The sequence below is a fragment of the Pleurodeles waltl genome, chromosome 12 (assembly GCF_031143425.1).
Source record: "Pleurodeles waltl isolate 20211129_DDA chromosome 12, aPleWal1.hap1.20221129, whole genome shotgun sequence".
In the NCBI taxonomy this organism is placed as follows: domain Eukaryota; kingdom Metazoa; phylum Chordata; class Amphibia; order Caudata; family Salamandridae; genus Pleurodeles; species Pleurodeles waltl.
This window is the reverse complement of record NC_090451.1, coordinates 623,238,779-623,256,643: the sequence shown is the minus strand read 5'-3', so window position 1 is coordinate 623,256,643 and position 17,865 is coordinate 623,238,779. Positions and strand designations below refer to the sequence as shown.

Here is a 17,865-nt window from a genome sequence, read left to right as displayed (position 1 = left end):
TCAGTATCTCACTTTATACCCTTACCTCCACTTACTACAGTGCACAAACCTCTTCTCACCCTTGACTCTGAGTAGCTAATATCATCTCAAAATCCCCGAGTCCCTACCGTCTACCTTCTCTACTCCCTCCCGCTTGTTATGCCCCACCTTCATGTCAGCCACTTTGTCTGCAGTTCGCCCTCATCCATAAACTCCAGGACCACCTCTCCTTCAGGAGAGATCTTTAAACACAGGTCCTCCACTCCTCCAGCATGGGAGCCACACAACACCCACCAAAGGAGCGAGATCAGAAATGACCCCACGATCGAAAAAAACAGTATATCAGCCTCATATGCAGGTCTACTGAGAGCTATGTGCGTCTTATTAACTTTGCTGAGGTAAGTATATGCCTCTCCTTGCGGTATTGCACCTTAATATCCACTCCAAAATATTATTGTTGCATATATATATATATATATATATATACCTTGAAGACATATATGCCATCATGGTACATATGTACAGTAAGGTAAACTTAAACTTACCAATATGTACTTGCCTTCTTGATATTTTGGTCCTCGATATTTTGAAGTAATATTTTGGTAGCACAATGTTTCTGTAGTTGATATTTCGACATACAACCCACATTGGTCACGAGCACTCACAATAAATAGCACAATATATGTGCCACATTTGCATCCCGAGCGGGAAGGATGAGCAGCAAACAAAGGGTTGCATCTGTAGTTTGATCACTTGCTTTATGCTGTTAATAGCTCCTACGAAAACATACACCAAATCTTCCCTTTGTGAGCAAGGGAACAATGAAATACGTGTATAAATGAAAGCAATAATACAAATAATGATAAGAGAAGTACTTAAGGAATGGTGCTGCACCGGGAAGGCAATAAAAGCAGGCTGCCATGGCAACCAACTCCCAGAACTGCCAACATTTAACAAGAGACTCAAGAGTTGGAAGCAGGTTTTTATAAACAATATCAGGGAATGCGAGAATACATCTCAAGGAAGATAATTCAAACATCCCTCATTCCAGCAGTAGATGTTACCTCTATTGATCCGGGTGTTGATGCAGTCTTTTAATTTAGGGACGGCAGCCAAGATGCTTCTTTTACCACCTGCTCTAAAACGCAGCAGAGGCAGACAAAAGTTTGGAGCTGATGCAGAACTCATCTAGTTGACTATGCAACGTGGTCAGAGAATAGCAGAGAGAAAGAGCAAATTGGATAAAAAGAGTCTCCTTTTGCTTTAGGCCGGATTAGCAAACGTCCTTTGAGTTATTGTCTTGCTTGCCAGATCTGAAAGATAACGTGAGACTCGTTGGCCATGATTACGAGAAGTGGAGCAGAATTTCCATATTGAATTCTGCTCGCCTGATTCTGAGTCGGCGGGTTGTCCTGTCCCCAGGTTATCTGGGTGTTGGAGATCAAGGACCAGATGTATCAAAGGGTTTTATCCATTCTGTGTCAATGGGAAAATGCGTTCATACATATGGCACCAAGACTCGATTTGTTTGCAGCTGATATTTCCGGACGGAAAAGAAAAAAACACATCAGGCTTTAGCTGCAGAAATCATCAAGCCCCTTGCTCTGTTTTTTATGCCACAACGTACTTTACTTTTCCTTGCTTACTTACTTCCTAAAATCTTTAGCCTCCACCCCCACACAGCGGCCCGTGCATACTTTTAACACCCTCTCAGTTCGGGTGGCAAATGTGCACATGGAACTGACGTGGTTTTACAAAATAGTGGTTTCATATGGTAATTTCCCAATCCATGCAATTTAACTGGTAATTGGTCAGCGTGAGTTTGCCACATTGTAATGGTAAATTTGCATGCAAATTTACTATTCAGGTAGGACCATCCAACTCGTAATCCACTGTCTCAAAAGATTGCCTTGGTATTCCCAATAGGGCTGTTTATCGGTTAATTGTGGGCGGTGCTTATTGCTCCCTTCTACATTTCCTTGTCAAAACCTTGGTTAGCCCCTTTTCCTCTTATCTACAATAATATTATTCATCAACAATAACAATAGTAGCTACACACAGGCTATATAAATACACAAACTTAAGTGCACTGCTCTTCGAAAAGCTATTTTAGGCCATTTGGGCAAGTTGAACCTAGGTGTACAAATAGCTTGATTATCCACTGTAAATCCAGATTTGAGATTCTCAAAAATGTAAATGTTGACTTGTAAAATGATTGACTCACACATACCTATTATATCTGTGATGAAATCCTCCCCTCAGTAAGAGAGCAGGTGTTTCATATTGGAAATACCTTGGGAAGTTTTGGATCACCCACTAAGTTACACGCCAGCAGATAGTCACAAACAATGAAGTAACCCATTTCCACAAGAGAAATAGCTGGATGTTTACTTTTGTAAAAGACAGGAGTAAATGTGTACCTCAAAATTGGTTGGGGTATAGAGGAAGGGGTTTTAACAAAAGGCCAAATGTTTTTCCTGAGGAGAAGAAAGGAAAGAGTTGTTTTGAAGGCAATTCCACTGCTGTCTTATGTTTATATGTATGAAAACTTTATGTTTACGTTGCAAAAATGTTTTTGTGTGGCTCTGTGTAGATATTTAAAAAAAAAAAAAAAAAGTATTGCTATTGAATTGCCAGTGTTGCACATTCCCGGGCATACTCCTAGATTTGTTTATGAAATTCAAAAATGTCAGAAAGGTACTTCAAGCCATTTAAAGAACCCAACAGGAGTAAGTTCGTAACGTTTTCTGGGGATTCCTCTCCCATAATACCAACAACAATCACATCATCAAAAGCATTTCACCGCCAAAATAATAAGTGTGACAGGTTAAAGTAATGTCACCCTGATTTCATAGCATGACAGTGTTATGTCAGTGGGGAGTACTGAGACACATTCCAGTTTTCCTATGGAACAAGGGATTTAAAAAGTGAAATAAGTCAGACCAGTGAGGTGTTTACTAATACAATATTCTGGTGCAGATCAGGAAGCAGTGACATAGGAGCACACAAGAGTTCCGCTTTACGAACTCCAAAATGTCTTTGTGAATAGACACCCCAATGTCAGAACAAAAATCCCTGCTTCATGAATTTGACCGTAGTAGTCTTTATTAAGAGGTCAACGTTTCCCTGTTTGATTCCTAAACTAATTTAGGCAAACCCCACACATTATAAAGCAAGAAACATAAACTTAGGAAAGGAAAGTCAAGTATTATAACACAGTCTACAAACCTCCTGCGACTGCAACCAAATGAGCAGTGTAGTTTCAAACTAGGGAAATTAGGAGTATTTAGTTGGATATCTGGTTTTCTTTTGTAAATAAAATATTAAAGATAATAATAATAATGATGATAGAAACCATATTAATGAGATTAAAAATAATAATGGTTTAGTTCTAGGATTTAGCCCATCGACTAAGGTTTTCGCCTCTGTTTCACATCAACATATTTTGTGTCATAGTTTTAACAGAAGCCAGTTATATGAAAGGTTTGACTGATGAAGAGACTTACTGCAGCTCTCATGTTTTTATGGCTTGCTGCTGGTGCTTCTATCAAGGGTCTCATTTTTCACCTCAGTAGATCTCATTTAGGGTTTGAAAGTTGTTCTCAGGGAATGGGATTGTAGTGTTATTGTATAGCAATTGCTGCACAACAGGAAATTAACACAGAAGTCTCTGCAGACAACCGAATGTAGTACTTTAGCCCATGTCTAGAAGTCAATTAGCCCCGTGGTCAGCACAGGCCCTCGTCTCTGCATTTCTGTCAGAAGACCACTCCCTGTTTTCAAAGGTCCTCAGCCTGTTGGATAGAGATTGGTGTTCTGAAAATTCATCAGCAGCTGCATGTGATGCTGTGATGTTGTGGTGGCCCGGTCGACGTTCACTTTTGTTCTGCTGAAAGCGTGCCCTAAAGTGTGGGGATCTTTTTGCAGACCAAAACAATAGTCCCTGGCACACAGTGACATTTTCTCTATGCCTCACAAATATTTTAGGCTTATCCTGCCATTAACGTTCATGCTGAGCCTGGCTGTCTCCGGCAAGGAAAAATGGTGGCAGATGCACCACAAATAGGACGGGACTTCCACCATCATGACTTGGTAGTCAAGAGGTGAATAATCCTCCAGATTAAGGGTTTCTACTGCCAGTTTAGGCTCTACTGTGAGAAGCGTCCCATTTTTACCAACTCTTAATGTGGTGATAGTACCACAAGTTTGGAAGCCCCATGCTGCTGATTTGTGGCTTGTGGCCTGAATCCCATCCTGTCAACTTAAATAAGTTATTTCTGACTCTGATATCCAACTGAGAGTAAGATGTTTGATCAGGTACAGAAACAACTGCTTGTCTGCTTCATTGCCTTTGCTATTATGTCATGCCCATGCTAGACATGTTGAGTGCATCACCAAGAAGCCTACTCCTCTTTTACCGCTCACAAGATCCAAGACTGACCTCACCCGCCACAGAGGGATGTGATCAAAACATTTGAGAAGGTATTATCTTGGGGTTGAGGTAGGTAGGGAACTGGGTTCATCAACACACTACTAGTTACTGATGCCAATTCCACAAGTTGTTTGATTTTCATTTCGTTCTGTTCCTATGGCACAGTATTGTTGTTCTGGTATAACATTACTGCCTCAGCGATGAGGTCTGAATCCTCAGTGATGCATTTATCATTTTATAGAGTACAGGTGAGAGGGTGTGAGATGCAATATTTCCTGCCTACGAAAACCTTAGGCAGGAGGTGCTCCATTTCCTATAGGCACTGATGGCTCCTCTGGTGACAGCAGTCTCGCGCTCAGCAAGGCGCCTCCAAAGAAGTTAAGCTGATGCACGAAATACGTAATAGGGAGCTATATTTTTAGCCTCTGTGAAGTACCCTGTGAAGATTCATATACAATTTACAGGTTCCCAAATGTGTGGCTTCTCTTCCGATGTGTAGATGTGTTCTCGCAAAATGAAAAATTATGAATAGCAAAATGTCAAAACACATTAACATTTTTTCATTTTTTTCAATTAATGCTTCTTTAGTTCTAAGATTTGGTTCCTGCCGGAAGGGGAGTTTGACCAAGTAGTTTTATTTGGTTGAAATTATACAAAATGGTGTAAAGAGGTATAAAAATAAATACGAAAATATGTTTTGATCAAAAGAATAGACTACATAGAAAAAGCGGTTATTATATGTGAATATTTGGAAAACAAAATTTAGCAAAATATGTTTAGGAAAATGACTGGAGCACTGGATCCTGAAAGCCGATGGCCAGTCCTCAAGCCATACAACTTCCGACTGCTGAACGGTGACCCTCAAGATTTTCTGGTTAGTGACTCCAATCTGACTTGTGTTTTGGAGTACATTTTAATGAGAGAAGAACATTTCATTCTTGAGGCACATTATGCTGGAATAATGCACCGCAGGGCATGCTACTGAATAGACTGCTTTTGTAATATTTCCCACCTGACCTTCTCATGACATATCACTGGTCTCGCGCAGGTAGCTACGGATTAACGAAACTCTGCCAAAACGTACAGTTTCAGGATTAAAGTTAGTCTACAGAGCAAATTATTTGGAAGAACCAAAGAGGCACTTTTTAAAATGTTTGCAAATATTTTGCTTTGTCTGATAAAGGCATTATTGGAACTTTATGGTCACTTACCTTAGTCCCCGATTCAGAGTTTGAGACTAAATTCTGATCCTTGGGCTAACTTCTGTTTGCACAAACATCTGACGTCCAACCCCTGCCGAGATTTGTGTATTGTGTAATTACCTGAAGCAATAATTAACTCATCTAAGCAATTTTCCACTGGTCGATTTTAGCGGATCACACGGATACAATACAGAAAAATGCAGAACCTGGCTCAGTATGCACTATAATGTGCATGTTATGTCGCATAAGAGTTGAGTTTTTTACTGATCTCTGACGAACTACACAATTTCACCATCCAGCCTGGAAGCAGAGTTCATATAATGGAGCTCAACCGATTCAGTGCGAAGATGATATTTTGGCACAGTGATGGAATTTTTAGGCATGTTTACGGGATTTTTGCGCACTGTAAAAGGAGATGTTGGTTAACTGTTGAGTAATCTGGTACGGTTCCATTACACTGATGGGATAGTCTGGCAAAATTAAGTTAATTGATGAGCACACCTGGGAACATAATGATGAGATAATCCTTCATAGAGATTGGATAATCTGAATCACAATTGAGATTTTATGTTACACACATGGTATATTTGGATTGAACAGTAGCATCATTAGGATACATAAACAAAGGGATGCACCTTAGAGAAGAAAGCTTTAGCTGGCACTATGTTTGTTGAAATCTGCCCCTCCATAACCAGATAGGCACATGGGGAGTTGCTTTATTTTTTGTGTTTAGCATAACATTTGGAGTATAATCAAATAGCTGTGAAATATCCAAATCGTGATGGTGCATTGAATGCGCCACAAGCTGTGTGCTAATAGTCAAATAACAGGGAACGCCATCCTTGTTGGAGCGGCGCGGTTGTTAATGAAATCGAGTGAAAGGAATTGTGCAGTTTGTGCATGTGGTGGCAGTGAAGTGTTTCCCCACCTCTCGGTCTTTACATTCATGGAAGTCAGGAACAAAAGTTTCCGCTGTAGGGGAGGTGAAAGACTGACGTGGAATGGGTAGGTGAACAATTGTGGTTCAGAGGCTGAAAAATGTTAGCATTTAGGGATGGATGTTCGTAGACGTTGTAAAGAATACATTGAATGTTTTATTTTGATCCAGCCACGTGAATCAGGGTACAACTCACCCGGCTGCAAATAGCATAAATTAGTGGTAGTTGAGCATTTTGGATATCTTTCAAAACCATGTTTTAAAAAAATCAGTTTTCAGGTATATTCAAAACAGCATGTGATTATGTTCTGTAATAAGTAGAGCGATCACGGAAATCTACCACTTGAGGACCCTGGACTCCTGGTATACCCAAGGGCTTAAATCCCTTGAGTGCTTAAGTGTGAAGCTGTTGTACACAGGTTCCTTGCCTTCCTGTAATGAACGTGTTTGCATCTGTAGGTGTATCCTGGACACTTGTATCTGCTTGGGTGCAGTGGGGGTAATTTTACAGCTGTGGTAATGTGATTAATCTTTTGAGGATTTAGGTACATTTTAACTACCAGATTGTGTAGCCTTTGCAGCCTTTCAATAAGTTTCTTCTGTAGCCAAATGTAGATGATGCTACATTGGTCTAGTGATGTAGTAGTGAAGGATCTTTTCAACGTGACATGGTGACCTATTTAAAGAGGCAGAAGGATTTGCTGAATTGTTGAGATCAGAATGCTGATGCCCTTGGCTACCGCTATGACTTCCGGAAAGAAGATGATGCCACAAAGTGGGATCACTGAGATTCTTGCCAAGCTTGATGTAATTGTCAGCACTGAGTACTCAGAGAGGCTCCATAACTGAAATATGAATGCCTTCAGGTGAGCGATGGCCCAGCTAATAGGTGACACCTATACAGCAGGGGCTGAAGAGGCTCACCTTACACCCTCAATGATACTGCCTTGTGGTCCATTCATTTCAGAGATGGTTGATTGGGCCTTGAACTAACCACTCTTGCTTGCGATTTCACTGAGTTTTTAGTCATCATTTTAGGTGGGATAGTAATGGGGGTACCTAACAAAGATTACTGGGTTCCCGGAGTGCTAGACTTGTGGTTACTTCACCTTTCTTAGGGTTTGGGAATCACTAAATTTCAGACTGGAGTGGTGCAGTTAGCTCCATCAGGAAACCCTTTGTTATCCTTCCTCCCTCCACAGGAATCCACAGCACTAAAGCTTTAGAAGACCCGCCCTATCGAGAGTGGGTTTTGGGCACTGGTTGTTTTTCTGTTCATGTATGCCATTTAAAATCTGACTGAGCCGCCATTATGCAGTGGCCTGACCAGTATTTCATTTTCCTTGAAAGTGTCCGGCTATGATTGTGGGATCACTTTAGGGAAAAAATCCTCATCAACATGATGGGAAACTTTATGATCAGTGGGTAGGTCACTGCAAGGCTGATGGTTGGGGGCTTCAGGTGCAGTAGCAATTTCTTGGCCTGTCCGCCTAACTTTACATGAGGTCCCATATGTTAATTATGAACACACGTGTTTTCCTGTTCTTAAAGGACATCATGGCAACAACATCCGACAGGGCAAAACCCATTTGGGTTGACGCACTTGGTGAGTTAAGTGAGGCATCCACTGCTTTGATCTGCATTTGACCGCACAGTCACAGGTTCAAATTTCTACAGGCTCACTCAGCCTTTCACGGGTAAGAGGTTTGTGAAATTATAAAAAATTGGGCTGTGTGGCAATAAAGACTGTTATGTGACAATAATTTCAAGAGACCCATTATCCCTGTAAAGTGTTACTGTTATGAAATGAATGAAACAAAGTTATATTTAAAATGTAACTGTTTCATGGATTAAGTGGCATATTCCTCTATGTTTTCACTGGAAAGTTTTTTTCCAATATGTGGTCGACATAAAAATTAAATATCCATTCTACTTCCCAGCAAATCTAGCAAGCCTGTGCTCCTATTCCTAATAGGAAACATTTTGAAATGTATGTAATTTAAATATCCCTTCATACCCTTGCCTAGAAGACTAGAAGTCATTCTATACTGAATTCAATCTGGATATTGCCAATATGCTACCACCACATATTTATATTCTGGGTCTACATATAGTGTCAAAAGAAGGAAAGGGTACCTCAATACATGGGATACATTCTCCTTCAAAAAAAAGACTGTGGGTCTGATTTAGGCCTAGGCGAATGGTGCCCCAAATGTCAGGGTAGAGAAAGGTATTACCTCCACCATCATGATGGACTACCGTTCAAAGTTGGAGATGACCAGCAGCTCAGTGATTATCTCTATGACTTAAAAGGAAGCACCATCACCGCTGTTATCTCAAGTAGCATACATTTTGGTAGACAACTGTGGTTGGCTTTAATGGCTGTTCATCACACCTTTGAACTTTTTTGTTTTTCAAAAACAAATTTCCAAAGCATGTGTTCCTTTCTGAAAAACGGTAATACTATGGACCTCCACACCCTGACCTGGAAGTATTCTCTCTGTCTTTTAAACAACTAGAGATTTGGATTCCATTTTCGTCTTTTTCCAGATCTCAAATAAATATGCCTTCAGTACTTTCTGTCATTGTACAATGTTAAACACCTCCTTGAAATTATGAAGTTGGCGAAATACATAGGGGGTCATTCTGACCCCCGCCGGCGGCGGATACCGCCAGAAGACCGTACCGCGGTCAAAAGACCGCGGCGGTCATTCTGAGTTTCCCGCTGGGCTGGCGGGCGACCGCCAGAAGGCCGCCCGCCCGCCCAGCGGGAAACCCCCTTCCACGAGGATGCCAGCTCCGAATGGAGCCGGCGGAGTGGAAGGGGTGCGACGGGTGCAGTTGCACCCGTCGCGATTTTCAGTGTCTGCCACGCAGACACTGAAAATCTATGTGGGGCCCTGTTAGGGGGCCCCTGCAGTGCCCATGCCAGTAGCATGGGCACTGCAGGGGCCCCCAGGGGCCCGACGACACCCGTTCCCGCCAGCCAGGTTCTGGCGGTGAAAACAGCCAGAACCAGGCTGGCGGGAAGGGGGTCGGAATCTCCATGGCGGCGCTGCTTGCAGCACCGCCGTGGAGGATTCCCTGGGGCAGCGGGAAGCCGGCGGGAAACCGCCGGCTTCCCTTTTCTGACCGCGGCTTTACCGCCGCGATCAGAATGCCCCCGGAAGCACCGCCAGCCTGTTGGCAGTGCTTCCGCGGTCGTTGGCCCTGGCGGTCCATGACCGCCAGGGTCAGAATGACCCCCATAGTGTTATATTATAGCAGCTGTTATAATTCTGTATCTTTTTTTTTTTATGAAGTATATCTCACTTAAATATTAAATTACTCATTCTTTGGCCTGGGGGGATATATTTTACACAATATCCTTAATTTCCTTTTCTTGTTTTCTTCAACTTCTGTACACTTTAATCTATTTTGTGTTCAAATAAAAAAAAAAAAGCTTACCTTGCTAATTTAGTCATTGCTGTATAATACTGTGTCAAGAGACATTATGCATATAATTATTTTTATTACTGGTGTGTTATTTTTTAGAATGAATCCAGGTTGATAGTTTATGTCATGTCCTGTGTTACTCAGCTTTCGATAAAATATGGTGGCATTTTGACCTTCCTAATAAAGGATTTTATAAACCAAAGAACACTCGCTCAACCAGAAAACCGTGAAACTACTAAACTCTTCTCTCAGCCCCAATTTATTCCCATATGTTAATTATTTGTTCTAACCCACGATGTTCCTCTACCCTTTTAGGTGAGGACAGCCTTGTAAACAATTGAACCTCTACTTGCTGAACATACGAGTCCCAGTGTTGTGTGATTTTAGGAGCTCAGGACCCCAGGAGCTATAATGCAGTGATCAGTGGTTTCTGGACAGAAATGATCAGATTATATTTTCGGGAGGCCTCTGAATATGGACCTCTTTCACTAAGGCCCTCCATCTGCAAGGGCAAGTGAGGTGTATCCGACAGGTGTGCAATCCATGGAATGAAATGTGGAGCATAAGATAAAATGTGGCAATTGTATCCATCCTTTATGCTCATGTGCCAACTATCCCAGCCCAGAGAAGAGCCATTAGTGTGTCCCAAGGTCTGTGCTCGTATCCAGAATGGCATTACATCAAAATCCTTCTCTTTCTAGACCATATGTATCTCGTTCCTGATCCCAGCTGCCCTTTCACAGCTCTCCCCAGCCTTCCATTTCGGACCGGTTAGTGCTTGGAGGCAAACTAACAACAGTTTTAGGATTATACACACAACCAACATGACTTAAGACACCGTTATCAATAGTAAAACTCACCACAAACTCATTGCACTGCATACATAAAGCTAACTTTACCTATGATACCGCTTATCATACTATGACTTTTCAAAGTAGCCAGTTGCCTTTACTTGCCACTGGATGAATTTTTCTAGTACTCTTTCCCTGGCTAGCTCTCTTACTTCAGTATTCTTTAATTCTAAAAATCAAGAAATCCATGTTGCAATTATTTTCACCAACTTACCAGTCAAAAAGTGCTATTTTGCAAAGAACATATGCATGGATGTATGACGTGTCAATCAGTGTCACTGCTGGTGCCAATTTGACCCACATGGATGCAAACTTGGTGCTGAATTAATACAAATAAACAATGTCACTGTTTTCTAGGCACGGGTGCAGAACGGCTATCCACTGGCTACAAATATTGCTAAGAATGTTGTTTAATTACCACGAAAATTATCAAATGGCTTTCGATTTTGAGTGTGCTAATTTAATATAAGTCTCACATCAAGCATATGTCAACTTACAGCATGGTCGGTTTGTGACAAAAAATTGCCCTCTACACCAAAATAAAAGTGGCCCTCATTAGTGAATTAGCTAAAAATGTGGCCCAGTTTTGTGAACTGGGGCAGTTTTAAACTTGTAAAGGTGCGATGCATAAGTATCTTCTAAGGTATAGAAGTCTACATGGATTCGAGCCTTGCTGCATGCAATGTTTTAATATCAGGGAAATCAACCTTCCCAGCAGACCATAAAAAGGCCCACAAACAGAAACAAAAACGGCCCACACTGTAACCTATCAGCCAGCCCGTCGGGCACTGCCTGATTGCCCTACAGGCCAATCCGACCCAGACCAGCAAGTGGATTGAGGCCCCCATCAATTTCCGCTTATATTGCCCTAGAGTCGTCTACTTACAAAATCTTAGTCATTAGACATTGCCGGGTTTTTACCATGGAACATTAAATCCACATTGAAGTCTCCGTGACAAACCATCACAATTTTTGTGATCTTCATGCATCTTGCTATTTAGAGACTTGGAAAAAAAGTCTGAAAATTGAAGCAATTTGGTCCCGTGGAGAATAATCAAAGTTATTACTTGTCGAGGACAGGTTGTCTTGGTCTTAGATTGTTCAGGGTGATGTGAGTTTGCGAGCTATAAAGACGATAAATGCCAAGCAAAGGCTCATGGAATGAGAAATTGGGGGGTCCATCTGAACCTTAATATACTTCAACCATTCTAAGAGGTTCAACTGAAGCCTTCTTTTTGGCTGCGGCAGATTAACATGCCTCTTGTTTTTGCACAAAGTGTTGGCTGCTTTTAAGAATGTCAAAGGAAATTAACAGAAGTAAATAGCAAGAGAGATACAGGGAGAGCATTTTCGGAATATAATATGTTGGGCCAATTGGATGTCACGTTTCTATGGCAGCAGGATTTTTCTCATTGCTGCCATAGAAACAGAACAGTTGGAGGCAGATGTCAGGTTTGAGAAGGTTTTGCCTTTGCAGCTTTAGTCAAAGACACCCAGCTGGGGACTGCTGTGGTGGTCTTCATCCTCGACCCTCAGCTTCACCATCATCTTCATCACCTCTGTGAAATCTCGCTCCAAGTTCCAACAGTCTACATGTGCATCCTTAGACTGCTAGTTTCGGTTAAGTGAGTTTGACTTGCACAACTGGTGAACTCCTACAGCATTGTCTAAAAACGCTTTGTGCTGAAAGGGTCGCAGAAACGATGCCATATGTTATGGGAAAATCACCTGAATTTGTGCATTTCAAAACTTCTGAAATTAAATAATGTACCCAGGAATCTTACATCTACCACACATTACCCATTTATGCAATAGATATTGGTCAGGTGATAAGAACGATGGGGCTATTGTCTTGAATGAAATGCATCATCATGCAGACAGATTAATGAAATTCAGTAGATGGCACTTGTTTCTGATCAAATTCTAAGCAAGCTGAAGCACACTGGACCTGCATGCAATACCAAGTCCAGAGTACCCTGGGCCAAACTGAAAGAATGGCACATCGAGTAAATGATTTCAGCAGGTTTCTATCATTTGTTCATTTCAACGTTGTGCTATGACAAATCCAGCATGACCCATGGTCTGGCAGCACCAGTTGCTCTGTTCCCAATAATAACAGCAATGGACTCCATTCCCTCTGTTGCAAACGCATATAGCACTTACTACCCAAGACGAGGAGTTGGAGCACTTCGTCAATGGATAACACATTACTCCCTGGAGCGCAGAGTTCCTGCCAAGGGCTCATTGTAAGTGTTGCACTTAGTGCAATATTATGCAGCAATATTAAAGTTGTTATTCTGTTTATTTTAAAGCTGTTTCTATGTTAAAGGAAAGTTAGTTGTTAATTGTTATTGACGCAGATGCTTATGTCATGTATAGATAGATATATGGGAATGGCAGGCATGTACCATAGAATGTGTACGATGCTATGGTTGATTGTCCTATGCACTGTATGATGATGCAATTAATTTTTACTTAAATTTGCATGTTGCTGACGCGAACTCACAGATTTGCTTTTAAACATATGATCTTTGAATCATCACCTTAGTGAGTATCAAATGTAATTAGTCTCTGTTCTCTAAAATCAGCAACTATGTTATCATAAGCTTTACATCCCTAATTAACTCCTCAAATCTAACAATATTTTCTCTACCTCTTGTGCAACTCCAAGAAGTCCACAATCTCCTCTTCACTGTTGGGCTTATTGGGAATGGTGATTGGCTCATCATGGAAGGGTTCATAGTAGTCAATCTCATTTATCTTCAAGGACAGCTTCTTGGCAACCTACAACAGGGTTCAAGAGGAGAAAAACAGAGAAGTGCAAACAAATGAGGTTGAGTCGGATATTCACATATGACCTGATAGATAGATACGGGGCTAAATTTACTAAAATGTGCTTATGTAACATGAAAATCTGCAACACTTCATTTTTGCACAACGTTAAGTGTTGAGGCACGAACAAAAAATGAGTTGATTCCTTTTTGCATTACATTGGTACTGAACACGATTGAATAACATTTTTTAGACAACATGTAGGCCACATCGAAAAATTATGTGGTTTTCCTTTAGCTCATTGTTTGTGCCTGAATGAATCTGGTGTGATGATTTCACACAGACCCAGGTCAAGCTACGTTAGTATATCTGTCTTTGAATGGCATTATAGCTGTGTTTGCTCTGTTTCTACCACTTTTCACCTCCTTTTTGTACACATTAACACATAGCTGCTTCATGATATGTTGTATCAACTTTTCGGTGCCAAAAACCCTTTGTGCAGTATAGTATAAGATTTGTGCAGGGTTAGCATCATGTAAATGCCTGTACAAAAGAACAGTGAATCTTCGACAATGTCCAGAGATAAGACACAAAATATAGGCCTAGTAAATTAAATAGAGTTTGCTTCTCTTAACTTACTTGAGTTACTGAATAACCATCACTAAGGGTCTAATTTGAAGTTTGGCGGATAGGTACTCCACCACAATGTGACTGATATTCCTTCCACCTTAATACAAGTGCATTCTATCCTTATGCAGTTCTAATATGATGGACGGGATACCGGTCTTGTTTGTGAAGGAGTACTTGTCCGCCAACCTATAAATCAGGCCCTAAGTCAGCAATTTTGCATATTTGTACTTGGAAAATTTCTAATAAAAAAGCCGCCACCTTTTGGAAAATACAGCTTATGGAAATGTAAAACACAAATGCATTTGCCCATTTATGTTTATCTAATTGCTCTACGGGTCAAAGTTATCTCTTGATGGGGAAGAACGTTTTCTATCTACCTCTTTAATTTTGGAAGTGTTTCTATCCTCTGCTTCTAGAATGAGCCAGATTCTATCTTTGCAAGACATATGTGAATATCCACAAACTTATAAGTGTTTGTTGGTCCTCACACATGTTTGTTGATAGAATCTTTCAGGATGTTGCATAAATCTGCCCCTAATCCTAAATGTGAAAATACATATATTCTACAATGTTGGCTAGATTTCTATATTTACAAATCATATTTGAGATGGTAAATTCTATCAGTTTTATTTTTGATAATCAGGGGTTTTGGTCCAACAAAAAGCATATGCATACAATTGTTGAATTGATGTGCACAAATAGATCTGTGATTTGGCACTAAAGTCCACAATTCACAATACCATATTCCACAACGGAATCTGGGAGAAACCATTTTTAAAATGGAAAACTAGATATCTTAAGTATTGTTTACAAATATATCAATGCACTGGGTGTAGATATTCTTTTAATAATTCCAGTGTGGCTGTATATTTATAAAACGATGTTTGGTTTGCAATGTTTTCATCAGATTGGCTTATATAGAAATGCTTTTTAGGACCTGTATGTTTAAGATTTTGCGATGCCTGATTATACATCAAATTTTGCTGAATGCGGGGATGGTGGGGCTCTTGGTCAAGATTATAAACAGGCCGTTGAAGGTAATTTGGTGGTCAGCAACGAACTTGCATGGGAGATAGGGGTGTGACCAGATGAACTTCTCTTGCCATCAGTCTAAACTTTTACTGTCACAGGCCCACAACACACTTTTCCATACTAAACCTTTTTACATTGACATTTACATTTTAGAGCACTACTCCTGTAATGTCTTCAAATAAATATATTTCTGTGCATTGTATAGCACAACCATTCGACTAGTTGTTATTTCCATATTTAGCACGGTTTGCATGCCGTGCCTGTCTGTAGCACTGAACCCACCTTGCTGTCAAAAGTTGCAAAAAAGGGGATGTAGGGGTGAAATTCTTCAGCAGCATCTTCAAAGGCCTTGTAATCTAAAAAAAGGATAAGAAATTCAATATATTTAAACTTATATAAAATCATAAATAATAGAACAATGTTCAACATTAAAATAGCATTAAAATAATTTAAAGGCTTTTTGTCCACAAATCTGATAATCATTGATGTCTTAAAACCATTATTTTGAGATGCTGCATCATTCTGTAGACAACACTTATAAGCTGGTTAGGGAGCATTAGTATAGGCCTGGGAGCAATTTTAATTATGCTAGCAAAATTTGTGTTATTCCTTTAATTTATATTATGTACATTTCCAGAAATTAATTTAATTTTCACATTGCTCCTTTTCATATAATTTTTCTATTTGAGAGACTAATTTCTGCAAAACATATCTCCCCAAGATACAATTTGTGCTTAAACCATTTTGGTGCCAGTATCACATCAGTAAAAAAAAGCCATCCAAGATACTGCCAAACCACATTATTTTGGGCCTAGTGAGTTTGACAATGAGATTGCTCCATTTCTTTCCATCCTCTAAGTGGCATTTGCAACAGTCCAGTCACTTTATATCTTCTGTACCTTTGATAGACTTGTTACTAGTCCTCTCTAAGCCGCCCGATGGGTAAGATCTACGTATGCTTTCGATATTGTGCAGTGCAAAATCCACAACAGTTACAACTCTGCCGATTCCATTAATAATTACAGAACAACAAAAGTATGTACATCTTTAAACGTGATCCCAAAGTGAAAAACATAAAAGATACACATAATACAATCTGGATTTCACAGTTACAAGCGAGCACATAAAAAATCTTAATTGGGTGGGTTACATGGTTGCAAGGGAAGAACAGCATGTCTTAGGAGAGGGGAAAACCCTAGCAGAACAAACTCCTGATGGACCATTTTACAACTTATTTCTTGGGAATTGAACCAAAATTGTTTTGCAGATGACAGCACTTTGATTCCAATTCTTTTTTTTAATTGCCAGCGACTGCAGACCATTAGAGGCATGAGCTAGAGGCAACATTGTTGCTGGGCCCTGGCATTGTTTATTACTAATTTCCTAGGTATCTGGTTCGGCATTCTTTTAGATGTTCCACATCTTTAATAAGAAAGCTTTTCCGCTTTATATTCTGTGGAAACTTGGTAGGTCCCACACATCTAAATATGGTAGTTAAACGCAACATGTTAGGTTATGCTATTTTATGTTATGTTATTGGTGTTGTTGGTTTTATGGGGCGCTTGTCACCCATGCTGATATTGAGGTGCCAATTAGCGGGTGTCTGAGGCCAGCCCTGGAGTGCCAAGCCTTCACCTTCTGGCCAAGTCAAGAAGAGAGGAGGAGCCTCTGATGTGTTGTGGGAGGTCAGTCTAGGGTTTAGGAGCCAGGTATGAGAAGCTGCAACACCCTTCTCTGCTCTGGTGTATGAATGGGCTGTGTGCTAGTGAGAGATCGGCAGAGCGGGTGTGTGTGGAAGGTTGTGCCCAGGTTTACATCCGGCAAAACTAATTCATCATCCACATTTGCTAATGAAGACCCTGTTTGACAGGGCTGACTTTGGACTTTAATTTATACCTGCGTGGCTTTAAGTGCAATTACAGATTTTGTGTGTGTGTGTGTGTGTGTGTGTGTGTGTGTGTATATATATATATATATATATATATATATATATACATATATCTAATAATAATTTTATGTATTATTTTTATCAATAGGAGTTACGGGCAAGGATATTGGACAGGCCTTTAATGTTTTACTTCAAGGCGCATAGAGGTGGACTTATGTACCATTAGCAAGGTTGGTGACACACTTTGAAAGTATCTCAGTGGAGACACATGGTGCTGTACAAATCCTAGCTTAATAAACGAAAAACATTTTTGCAACCCTGCGATGATTCTCTTGATGCGTGTGCATTCAGAGGCTTTTTTTCACGCAAGCTAATTAATCGTCCATTTTAATGACCCTTAGAAGAACAGAAGTGCGCGTCTATCCCAGGGGAGCGAAATCGTGTCTTGCAGATTGTATACAGGCGCCTGCAACCGGCACGATAACCCACCGAGCTAGGCCTATTCCGGAGTCCTCTCATTCAGATATCCTCCATAACACTGACTGGACACGGGTGAGATGCTGCCACGTGCGCCTACGTCGCACTGATTAAGCGGCTGCACGGGGAAATCTCTTATCGTAGAAAAACACCTGCACGAGCATTAAACCTCATTTTAGATACACACTGGCGCCGCCCCCGCCTTTAGTGACTCAGTGCCCGGGGAGCTT

General features: G+C 40.7%; 1 protein-coding gene across 1 annotated transcript in view; it reads right to left on the bottom strand.

Moving 5' to 3' along the window:
- CASQ1 (calsequestrin 1) overlaps nt 1-17,865 on the bottom strand; it is a 118,797-nt gene that overhangs the window by 26,617 nt on the left and 74,315 nt on the right. Inside the window, exons 5-6 of the mRNA XM_069217978.1 lie at nt 15,553-15,626; nt 13,490-13,620 (exon numbers count right to left, since the gene is read on the bottom strand). Coding sequence (XP_069074079.1) covers nt 13,490-13,620; nt 15,553-15,626 — 205 coding nt within the window. The remainder of the gene's footprint in view (nt 1-13,489; nt 13,621-15,552; nt 15,627-17,865) is intronic.